Below are 12249 nucleotides of genomic sequence, written 5' to 3'. Positions count from 1 at the left end.
TTCTGTGACGGGATAATTTCGTTTATGAAGTTGTAATTTCATAACCAAACAAACACGGGAGTATTAGGTTTACAAACCATGGTCTCCAAGGTAGGAATAATCACGTTATTATAATGGTGATATTGCAGTGACAATTGCGTGATTTAATGTACGTGTGTTTTAAGTGGCCTAGTGCAATAAAAATATTAACACATTTACGTAAATGTCAGGTGTTTGAAGAACGTAACTCTCCTCAAGTCGATACCTTGATATTGACGTGATTTTCACGTGATTTTGTTTATTGGGCTACGACACCGTCACTGTCGTAACTCGGGAGACACTCGTTTTGCCCAAGGTTCATCATTCCTACAGCAGGGCTCCCACTTAGCCGAGTTGTATAAGCGAGTTATGGCGAGGTGTGGTGAGTTGCGTCAAAGAGGCACTCGCAATAACTCGCGAACGATTCGGTTTGGCTTAGCGTAACTCTTTACAACATTCCACGACTCTCCTCGAAGTCGCGAGCAGTTCCAACATTTTGAACATGTTCAAAAAAATTCCCCGATTCGTTGTAATTCGAGGTGAACTCGCCTACATTCATTATATACACGTATAACTTGTAACAAGCTCGCCCTGCACTCTTCATAAGGTGGCGAGTTGCTACGAGTATATTACGAGTGTTAAGCAAGTTTACCTCGAGCTACAACGAATCAGCGAAAATTTTGAACATGTTCAAAATTGTCACTGATTCGTTGTTACTCGAGGTGAATTCGCTGTTACTCGAGGTGAACTCGCTTATACTCGTAATATGCTCGCATTACTCGTAACAAGCTCGCGCTGCACTCTTTATAAGGTGGCTAGTTGTTACGAGTTATGAAGAGTGCAGCGCGAGCTTGTTACGAGTAATGCGAGAATATTATGAGTGTAGGTGAGTTCACCTCGAATTACAACGAATCGGGGAAAATGTGTGAACATGTTCAAAATTTTGGAACTGCTCGCGACTTCGAGGAGAGTCTTGGAATGTTGTAAAGAGTTACGCTAAGCCATACCGAATTGTTCGCGAGTTATTGCGAGTGCCTCTTTGAAGCAACTCACCACAACTCGCAATAACTCGCTAATACAACTCGGCTAAGTAGGAGCCCTGCTAAGATTCGCAATGCCAAACATGATGTTATCATACCAGATGGTTTATACTTTTGAACAAGACATTGTTGAGTCGTCCCAAAGGTTCATGAAACCGAAGGTTCGCAATTCTGAGAGTTAAATAGTGTTCTTCCATGGACATATCCATATCTCTATAGGGCTCGAGACATTGTAGGAGGAAGGAAGAGAGATAGAGGGTAACAATAAAGAGGGCGTGTGTGACGGAGAGACGGGCTAATAGATAATTATTGAAAATACCACATATACAACAAAGAGATAGAGAGGGAGAACATAAAGATGCAGAAGAGAGAGGGTGGGAGAGAGAGAGAGCGAGAGAGATAGAGAGAGAGAAAGAGATACATTTGAATAGCTGATTTCCGATTTCTCACTGACCGACCAATGCCAAACACACCAAACACACAATTCTACTTCTTTTGCAGTTTAAATTTTTAGATCCCTCCCCCCCCCCCCCGCCCTCTCCATCTGAAATGTGTTCTAATCTTCCAATACACTAATTGTTAATCAAACAGTTGGGCACTTTCATTAGCTTTGTCCATCACCATTGGAAATGTCCGATTACTGCAATGTCATGAAATTATGTACATGTAATCACAAGACAAACAGCATGCTCTATTGAATCATTGTATTATTATTGCAAAGAAAACATTGTATTTATGTATATCTTTTGAGATATTCGCTTCTTTTAAATTATTTCTTATTAAATTAAATCAAACGTACATGTACCTTAAAGAACAATATATTTGTTATAAGGAGATGCATGCATAGATTTCGCAAAAAATGGAATGTGCTAAAATTAGGAAGATATAGTAACCTGCAGGGGCGTAAATCCCGGGGGGATGGGGGGGCTACATCCCCCCCCCTGGCTTGAAGTAGGGGGGATGGCCTGTTCAAACATCCCCCCCCCCTGATATTACAACAAAAAGAGAGAAAAAAGGAAGAAGAAGAAGAAAAAAATGTGATTGTTTCAATTTCAGCATAATGCATGAGAAATGAGTTCTTTTTTATGTATGTTTAACTGTATAGCCTACACGTATACAGAATGTCACTATCATTAAGAATAGTTGCGCGACGTGCGCGAACAAGCACTTCATAAACTTCAGAATAATAAGAATCCCACTATATACACAAAATGCATTGGGCCGCGCCCGGCCGGCCAGCCACGCAGTCTTCTGCATATTGCACCGCATGCATGCTCCGCTCTCTCGCGCTAGCAATGCAGAACAATTTTTCCCGCCCGCGCGATCTAGGGGAGGTAGGGGGCCAGTAGGTTACCGTGACTACTGCACTGATCTTGATTGCGCCGTGTGGGGTCGAACGGTCAGTATAAAGCGCCGCCGCAGGTTAGACCGTTTCAGGAACGGTCTAAAGTTCGCCTTCTCTTCTTCTTTCTATAATAATTAACAGGCGCGTAGCCACGGGGGGGGGGGGGCACGTGCTCTCTAAATTTCCAGGATCGGTTGCTTTTTTAGACCCCTTTTTTTTTTACCTCGATCGATTACATGTATGTGCACCCCCCCCCCCCCCCCACAAACATCAAACTCTGGCTACGCACGTCTAAGCTTTTCGCGTGTCGCGCGGGAAGGGAAAACTGAATTCAGACGAGAATTAAGAGTCGAGAACAGTACACCCAATCGTCTGCTTTCTCTAATAATTTAATGAAACGTCAAAACTTCCGCGCTTTGCGCGGGAGGGGGGGGGGTAAACCGAATTCAGACAAAGATTAAGAGTCGAGCACGGTTTAACAAACCGTCTACTTTCTCTAATAATTTAAGGAAACGTCAAAGCTTCCGCGCTTCTCGTGAGAGGGGGAAACTGAATTCAGATAAATAAGGCTTAATAAGAGTCGACAACGGTGCAACGAATCGTCTTCTTTCTATAATATTTAAATCAAACGTCTAAGCTTTTCGAGCTTCGTGTGGGAAGGGGAAACTGAATTCAGACGATAAATAAGAGTCGAGAACAGTACACCCAATCGTCTGCTTTCTCTAATGATTTAAGGAAACGTCAAGGCTTCCGCGCTTCGCGCGAGAGGGGGAAACTGAATTCAGATAAATAGGGCTTATTAAGAGTCGAAAACGGTACAACGTATCGTCTGCTTTCTCTAATAATTTAATGAAACGTCAAAACTTCCGCGCTTTGCGCAGGAGGGGTAAACCGAATTCAGACAAAGATTAAGAGTCGAGCACGGTTTAACAAATCTTCTACTTTCTCTACTAATTTAATGAAATGTTAAAGCTTCCGCGCTTCGCGCGGGAGAGAGAGGGAAAAACTGAATTCATACAAGGATTAAGAGTCGAGCACGGTTCAACGAATTGTCTACTTTCTCTAATAATTTAATGAAACGCCAAAGCTTCTGCGCGGGAGGGGGGGGGGTCGGGGGGGTCGGGGATCTGAATTCAGACAAGGATTTACAGTCGAGAACGGTACAGCAAATTGTCTTCTTTTTATAATAATTTAATGAAACGCCAAAGCCTTCGCGCTTTGCGCGGGAGGGGCGGGGAAATTCATACAGACAAGGGTTAACAGTCGAGAACGGTACAATAAATCGTCTTCTTTTCCTAATAATTTAAGGAAACGTCTAAGCTTCCGCGCTTCGCGCGGTGGCCTATCACCCACACTCCCCTAATGAGCGCGCTTCGCGTACTCTTTGAGTAATTCGCCTGCTCACTACCGCCCCTCCCTAAAATGAGATCCTAGCTCTGCGCCTACATTAAAATATATAGCTATGATGCTGACTAAGTAATAATTCGTATATTTATGTCATCGAGGAAAATGACCATTTGCGCATACGCAAGTACTATAGATAGTCCGTAGGAAAAACAATTTAGCCTTCGGCCCCGGGTATATAGGATTAAATTTGTAAATATTGGGACATTTAATTTTGTCGGTAATTGGGGGCTAGTTTTGTCGGTAATCGTTGGCCTCTACACCCCCCCCCCCCCCACTAAAAATAGCGACGCCCGGCCCTTACCATTATAAATCATTTTCTAAGTGATGGGACTCAAAATAAAGAGTTCACATCTTCCTGAAGAAATACTCAATCTTTATGTTACTACTTGAAAGTGTGTCGTCTTATTTCGGAGTTCATTATAATAAAACACTACAGTTTGCAGCTGTCAGTATTTCGAAATATATGTCCAATTCTTTTACTTTATGGTTGTCAAATTTGGCATGTGCGTGCATGTATGTATGCATGTATAAATTTATGTACATGTGTTTGGGTACGTGTGTGTTTGTTGAGTGTGTGCGTCAGGCGCGTACGCAGGATTTTTTCAAGGGGGGGGTTTTAACATTTATAAATCGGTCCGAAAATTTCGCAACGACTCAGCCAGCCGCTGAATAAGCGGGGGGGGGGGGGGGGGGGGGGGGGGTAAGAGGACACATTTTTTTTTTTTTTTATCCCAAAAAAATCGCAACGACTCAGTCGACCGCTGAATAAGCGGGGGGGGGGGGGGGGGGGGGGGGGGGGGGGGGGGGGGGGTAAGAGGACACTTTTTTTTTTTTTTTTGGTCTCTCGAAATTGGAAATTTGACATTTTGCTCCGTTGGGGGGGGGTAAGGTCACCTTTTTTAGGTCGGCCATGGGAATAATTTTTTTTTTTTTTTTTTTTTTTAATAATTAAAAAAAAAAAAAAAAAAATCCAAAAGGGGGGGGGTTTTAGGTTTTTTTAGGGGGGTTTACACACAAAAAATTTCCAAAGGGGGGGGGGTTTAACCCCCCAAACCCCCCCCCCCCCCTGCGTACGCGCCTGGTGTGCGTGTATGTGTGTGTGTGTGTGTGGTTGTGTTGAGATTAAAAATAATAACAAAAAAAAAGTTGTGTGTTTGTGCGTGCGGAATCGCACGCGCTTGCATAAATTATTGTGGGTGTGTGCTCGTGCTAGTATGTGATGGCTATCGCCGATCATCCCCCCCCCCCACTCCTCGGTACGGATTTACGCCCCTGGTAACCTGTTATGTTATCTGTCTTTTTTCTTTGTTTTGTTTAACCATAATCTCGGTTTCTACTCATATTACATTTATCATCATTTTGTATTGTGACAGTGGTATATTTGAAATACATGTGTTACATTTTAATTTGTATTATGTATGACATGTTTTAACTGAATTTAACAACAAAAAACATAAAAATGAAATTACGTAATCTGAATTTGATTCTGAAGGCAGTACAATAGGGTAGGACAACTGAGATTGCCATTGAATCTATGTATTTCTTGAAAGTCATTGCGAGATTGTTATGCCTAGATAATTAAGGGGTTCCTGATTGCTTTGTTAAAGCTGCGTTTGATTTTGTCGGTATATTGATCAATTTGTATAATAAAAAGAGGTCTGTGAGCTCTTTCAAATTTACCATCTAAATCAAACTCAAGTTGTAACTCTGTAGAATAAAAAAACAGGTAATCAGGATTTAAAGATCTCTCCTTCGTATTTATTTGAGCATGACCACGCATAAATGGAATGACATGACCTGAATTGAATAAGAAACATTTTATTTCAAAAAATCTCCATAGGCAGATAAATTGATCTAAAGCAAGCAAGTTCCCTTCAAAGATTATGGGCAACACTAGGTACACCTTCACACATTTTGAATTATAGAGACAATGTATTTTTAATTCAGTTCAATTAAAGTAAATTATTATATTCACATGTACATTAAACGATCAATAGGTTTCTTTTCACACTTCTGTAAAAATGAAAGTTAATTTGTTTCAGAAAATTCAGGTTAGCAAAAGAACTATTCTTTCCTAAGGAAAAGAAAATCTACAAGTATCATGAAATTCAATATACATCTACAACATTTAGAGAACCATCGACGAACCAGGCCTAATTGTATCAGACACGTTATCACTGTGTGTAAAAAACTAAGGTATACACTCTTTCACCGGTATGTGTCTGAAACTAAGGTGGACATTTTATCACTATTGTGTGTGTATGAAACTAACGTTTACACTTTATTACTGGTATCTGTATGAAACTGAGATTTACATTTTATCACTAATGTGTGTATGAAACTAAGGTGTACATTGTATCACTATTGTGTGTAAGTAACTAAGGTTTACAGCTTATCGCAGTCTGTTGTGTGTATGAAACAAAGGCTTAAACCTTATCACTGGTATGTGTATGAAACTAAGGTTTACATTTTATCACTAATGTGTGTATGAATCTAAGGTTTACATTTTATCACTATTGTGTGTAAGTAACTAAGGTTTACATCTTATCGCAGTCTGTTGTGTGTATGAAACAAGGGCTTACATTTTATCACTGGTATGTGTATGAAACTAATGTTTACACTTTATCACTAATGTGTGTATGAAACTAAGGTTTACATTTTATCACTAATGTGTGTATGAAACTAAGGTTTACACTTCATCATTAATGTGTGTATGAAACGAAGGTTTACATTTTATCACTATTGTGTGTAAGTAACTAAGGTTTACATCTTATCGCAGTCTGTTGTGTGTATGAAACAAAGGCTTACACTTTATCACTGCCTCGGTATGAAACTAAGATGTTCCAGAAGCATGACAAGAACTGACAACTGTGTCAAACTATACAAAATGAAGAAGTATTTATATAGGACTTCAGATAGTACAGACGGCGCAAGTAATTTCGTAACCATCGATGTAGGGTCCACAATCCAAGCCATCACCCACTTGACACCGGACTTCTGTTATGTACAACAGCGCACCATTCTGATTCCCGTGGGTACCCGCTTTAGGAACCATCTCTCGGTCCACACACACAAATTCCGATCTCTTGTGTGAGTATTTTCTGCCATAAGATAACCAGCGTACTCTAAACGCCACTCTTGAGAAGGACACACGTTGCGGGCAGGAATCATAAGTTTACTGGTGCGGCCAGAAGGCGCCCTGCAGACTGCACAGGTCGGAGTGTGGTCATGCATTGGTTGCATGCGTGAAGGAGAAGTACTGGCTTGGTATTCAGAGGAGTACAATAGGGCTCGTTCCACGTGTATAGGGAAGTTTCTACTTCGTCATAGATAGGCTCTTCCGGCATGCAGAGATGATTGAGCCGCTACCAGCATGAGTGTAGTGTGCACCTCCAATAGTACCTGAATAAATCACAAAGCAATGTAACACAAACAAAGGTAAACCCACTGAAGTACAAATTCATCAGAATCGAAATTGAGCATGATGTGGGACCAATGCCAACCACTGAAGGAAACTCCAGAGAACATTAAAGGAATACTGGGTGGAGAGTAGCAACTGAAGATTAATATCTTGGCAAAGGACATTAGTACGGGGCTGGGACTCGAACAACACACCATATGATATACTGCCTGATGACATAATCTATGACATCTCTACAGCTCTCTACACTCATTTACCAAACAATTTGCACAGTGGGTACGTTACCGGAATGTGGATCACATTGTTTGCGGTTCGAGTATCGTCATTAAAAGGCTTTTGGCAATATATTAATCTACATTCGGCACTGCATGTCGTCCTTGGTCTAGTAAATGGGTACCTGGTAAGAATTAATTCTTTTTAAAAATCCTTCAATGCTTCCTTGACCTTCAGGTCAGCTTGTCTAAAGCAAGGGGAATTAAAGTACACTGTACTTGTAGGCGCCTTGCAGCATCCCCTGCCGGGGTGGTTATTTGCGCAATATACCTATTCAAACATTAGTGAATGTTAATCTTCTCTTTGTTATTTGCTGACATTCATTATCATATTTTTTTCTTTTCTTCAATATACTGTACAGAAATGGGTCAAACATTACAATAACGCAGAGGATTTGCTATATTTTGTGCATTCACTTAACACCCAACCATTCTTGTGCACTTAACTTTCAGCCAGTGAGGCTACTGAAGGCAGGTGTTTTGTTCGTGGTGATGAAGAATGCACAACATTTTGATGCACAACATTAGATTGATTGCAGAATACACTAACATTGAAACAAGTACTTTGAAAAGACTTTCGAAAAATTAACTCGAGGATATTTCATACCCTATTGTGTGTCCCATCATGTTTGAAATACGTTAAAGTGTTCGCACATTTCAATTTGACAGACGGACAAGGCTATTGAAATTGCCTGTGGTTGATTTTCAGAAAGTCCTTGCGATCATGTCAAAACCATGTTTAGCGTTTTCTTTCTATGTGATATTACCCATCTGTACCAACCTGAATAGATGAGTTCTGCATCTTCGGGACAAACATCATTACCCCAGCGAATGTAGATGACACCAGGTAGACTTGTCATGTTACCTACTGGACGCACTACTGCATCACCGCGGGATTCAGTTGGGTTTGTTTCGTCACTTGGTGAAGTGGGGGCTTCTTGAGCTAAAATGTTAAACATTCAGAAGTTCTATTGGTATCGTTAGACAAAATTAAACTTTATTCTAGAAGTTCGGAATCTATATTAAAGTTATACTCGGGGTATAAGGGATATTATCACTTGTAGTAAATTTAATTAACCCTAAAACACTGCACACACTTTTGGGTGTACTTTGCCCCATTCATGTTCTCACCATCATTTCAATGAATTATTGCATTTTGTGGTTTTCAATTTAATAAGTAGGCATTTTTGGAAGCGGCGGTTGTTATTACATAAGAATGTGAGAACAAAGCAAATACGACTGACCTCCCAACTATGCGACTCCATATTTTATTTTTAATAACATTTTATGGTATCTCTCCATTGCGTCATTGGCCAGAGAGGAAACAGGAGTTACAATTTCTGAAGTGCTTTCCAATAACTTGAATTTGCTTGCCATGCATTCTTCGGCATGAACTATTACGATGTAGCATGTTGTGCCATATCGAGTCAGATTGATGTTTTGTTATATGCCTACCTTGTGGACCTGTCGGCGCATCCCGTCCATCTCTCCCGTCCCTTCCGGCAGTCCCCTGTGGCCCTAGAGGACCTCTTTGACCAGGAACACCAGCAGGACATAAGAAACATTGACCTAAAGAAGAAAGAGCATATTTATTTTTTATGAAGTTTAATGATCTACGAGGCGTGAGTAACATGTTTGCATAATACAACATTTAAAGCAAATTATCTCTGTCCGGAAATTATTCTAAAAGTGGATGATAATGGTCTACGTCTTAACGTTCCGTTGGTATTCCCCCCCCCCTTCTCGTTGACGCATACATAATGTTTCGAGCATTGATGTCTCATATTTGCGGACTTTGACGTAGGGCTCTAGAATTTCGTTCTCATAAACCTTGTTGAATAACAAGTAATAGTAACTTTTATAAACTTCTGAATTTGTTGCATTTGATTGGCTGAGATGAAATTTGTCATAAAATAGAAGAATCTGTTATTGATTACAAGTTTTATGAAATAGGACCCTGTTGCTCTTACCAGAATACATTGGCCATGAGTATGGTCCAAACGGGTTCTGACCCAGGCTTTGCTGCTCGGCACCAGATGGTGGGAACGATGTCGGGAAAGTCGATTGCGAGTCGAGTTCCCTTCGACGTCGTGTCTTTTCAGGTTCTCCCAGCTCAAGATCGGTCTCGAGAGAGTCAGAAATGTGAATCTTGGCCATCATTGATGGATTCTTCGCAACAAGTTCGAGAGTTGAGAAGGAACGGGTGATCTCAGCAACGGATTCCTACATGAGATAAAATTAAAATACACATTCAGGTTTTAAATCACTGATAGTATACGTACCCTCGATGTTATTTTCTGTGATTAAGACAGTGGAATGAAGGTATTAATCAAATCTGAAATGGAATTTTTTTCCGGTGAAACATGCCTTCCAACCCAACGTCATCTGGTCGGTAGGCTGTATGGGCAATTTGGCCGAAAACATGTTTATCAATGTATTGATGCCTTCTGACCGCCTTCGAGTAGTAATAGTAGATATGGAAGATTCTAATAGTTTTTGAAAAGACGATCACTAAAAGATGGTCTGTCTAAAAGATATTCATAAAGTTACACTGTTTTTTAATGAAATACTCCCTCATATCTGTTAGAAATGATATAAAACGTTCTTTTGCAAATCAGAAATCACATGAAATCATAATAAACAACATTATAACCATCCTGCAAACTACAATTCTCATCCATTGAGTCGTGAAACGAAAATGAGATATTAATTCCTTGAAGAAATTGATTTTCCATTGCCATTTCGGTGTTTGAAATGTGACACGTTGCAAGTTTTAAAAGGTTGGCCCTTGGTTTTCGAGAAATTAGTGGACTAACTCGACTGACTTAGGACCAAAACATTCAAGGCGTCGCATACACGACGGGGTCGGACTGGCATGGTCTTCTAGGCTCCATTTGACGTGACAAGTATACTTACTGCAAAATTTAACAGTAAACACAAGGAACATTGGCGATTGGGGTGTTACCCCCCCCCCCCCCCCCCCCCCCCCGCTTTTGCGTATGTGCACGTTTTACATCTGGCCTAACTTTAGTGGTTTTTTATAAAAAATTATGTGGAATGCAAATGTGTATACTTGTTAATACGTGTACATACCTGAAGGAACAATACTTGGTTTCTAATTTCAGAGATTTTATCCTCTTCTGTTTCGGTCAGTTTTCCTGAATTTAGAATGTTTTCAGGGTCAAAAGCTACATGCGAGAAGAGAGAGAGAGAGAGAAAGAGGGAGAGAGAATAAAAACAATCTCTGGTAATAAAATATTTCCATTTTGGGGAGAAAGTATTTATTTTTTTGTTATATTTTGATCCAGATCTTGTTTACCTCGTACTTCGAACCATATTATTACTGTTACAATTTATATCATGAATGTATTATTAGTTCAACCGTATTCCTTTAACAGATAAAACAAGGAAGAAAAGGTATCAACGAAAATTATAATTAATTACGTGAGTTAACATCTACGTAGATTCACCATATCAAGTATCTTAATATCAACTATATCAACAATGAAAAGCAGCTGACTAGAATATATTTTATTCAAGAACTTATTACACTTGCAAATTATTTCCCTGGCTTAAAATAGAAACTTGCGATTAGCCAATCGCAACTGCTCTTGTGGATCAAAGTTATCGATTAAATCAAGTTTATTATTTCTTGCCAAGATGACGTTGGTTGGGAAATAAAATCCCCATAAGACTATTCAAAATAAACCTCAATGATGCTGTTATTTAGGAGGATATCTACCCCCTTTTTGCAATTGTGTACAATACATCAAAGGTATATTTGTACAGTGATGTGTAGTATAATGATTATATAAATAAAACCTGCCCAGAAACCTCACCTTCATATTGCGTACTTTCCTTTGAGACAGCAACGGCTTGGGTGACTCCAACAAGACACAGACATGAAAATAGAACAAGAGTGATGACGAAGAACGACTTCATCTTGAAAACTGAGTTGAAAGAAGCTGGGAGAATTGTTTAAAAAATTTCTTCGAAAGTGAAGCTCTATAGAAGACTTTCGGCAATCTTTGATGAGAAGATAAGTGCGCGCTGACTTCGAGTGTCTGAGGAGCGGATTGGCTTCGGTATTTATAACACTTTAGCCCCTCCCACTTTTCGCCGCATTGGTGCCAAGGAGGAACCCGAGCTGCACAACCCTTTGTGAACTCGAGAAACCCTCTCGGGATAGCTCGGCATCACTCGTATAACCCCGCCGAGAGGCTGATGATAATACCAGGAATATCCTGGATGATAAAGAGTCAGAACAGGGGGATGACCCTGGTTAGAACGAATGGGCTGTGTATTATGTGAGTTTTTTCTCCGGAAGCATTTTCATTTGTAAACAGAGCTGAGCTAAAGCTCAGAACAGGCTAGCTGGACATCCAATGTGAAAGGGGCAAGGGCATAGGTGTGTATAAGTAAATGTAGACAGTCACCCTTTCACTTGCAAACTTTAAACATGTGTAATAATGTTTGACAACTCAAGGTCAAGTATGATTCTATTTCTACTTCTGTTTCTGGCTCCAGCTGTCTGAACATGAGCTTTCAAAAGGAAAAAACACCTTGTTACCTTTGATGAATTTTTTTGCTTTTATTCAAATAAATCTCAATACAGTGAAATATTTGTCAGGAAGTTATTCAATCCAATCTTGGAACATTTAGACCGCCAATACCTAGCACCCTACTCACATGGACTGAAGGATGAAACTGAAAAACGACTAAAAATGTCGTCCATGATTTACCTGG

The 12249-nt window shown here is 40.1% G+C and overlaps 1 protein-coding gene across 1 annotated transcript; it reads right to left on the bottom strand.

Annotated features, from left to right (window-relative positions):
* Window positions 1-7126: 7126 nt before the first annotated feature.
* On the bottom strand, window positions 7127-11445 carry LOC755293 (scavenger receptor class A member 5). Its single transcript, XM_011671076.2, has 6 exons — window positions 11343-11445; window positions 10597-10691; window positions 9474-9726; window positions 8959-9072; window positions 8285-8446; window positions 7127-7212 (listed from the first exon to the last, which is right to left on the bottom strand). The coding sequence occupies exons 1-6, from the start codon at window positions 11443-11445 to the stop codon at window positions 7127-7129; spliced, it is 813 nt and encodes a 270-aa protein (XP_011669378.2).
* Between the last annotated feature and the right edge of the window lie 804 nt (window positions 11446-12249).

This window comes from Strongylocentrotus purpuratus, unplaced genomic scaffold (assembly GCF_000002235.5).
Source record: "Strongylocentrotus purpuratus isolate Spur 01 unplaced genomic scaffold, Spur_5.0 spur5_scaffold_2, whole genome shotgun sequence".
NCBI lineage: Eukaryota > Metazoa > Echinodermata > Echinoidea > Camarodonta > Strongylocentrotidae > Strongylocentrotus > Strongylocentrotus purpuratus.
This window is presented reverse-complemented; position numbering and strand designations above follow the sequence as displayed.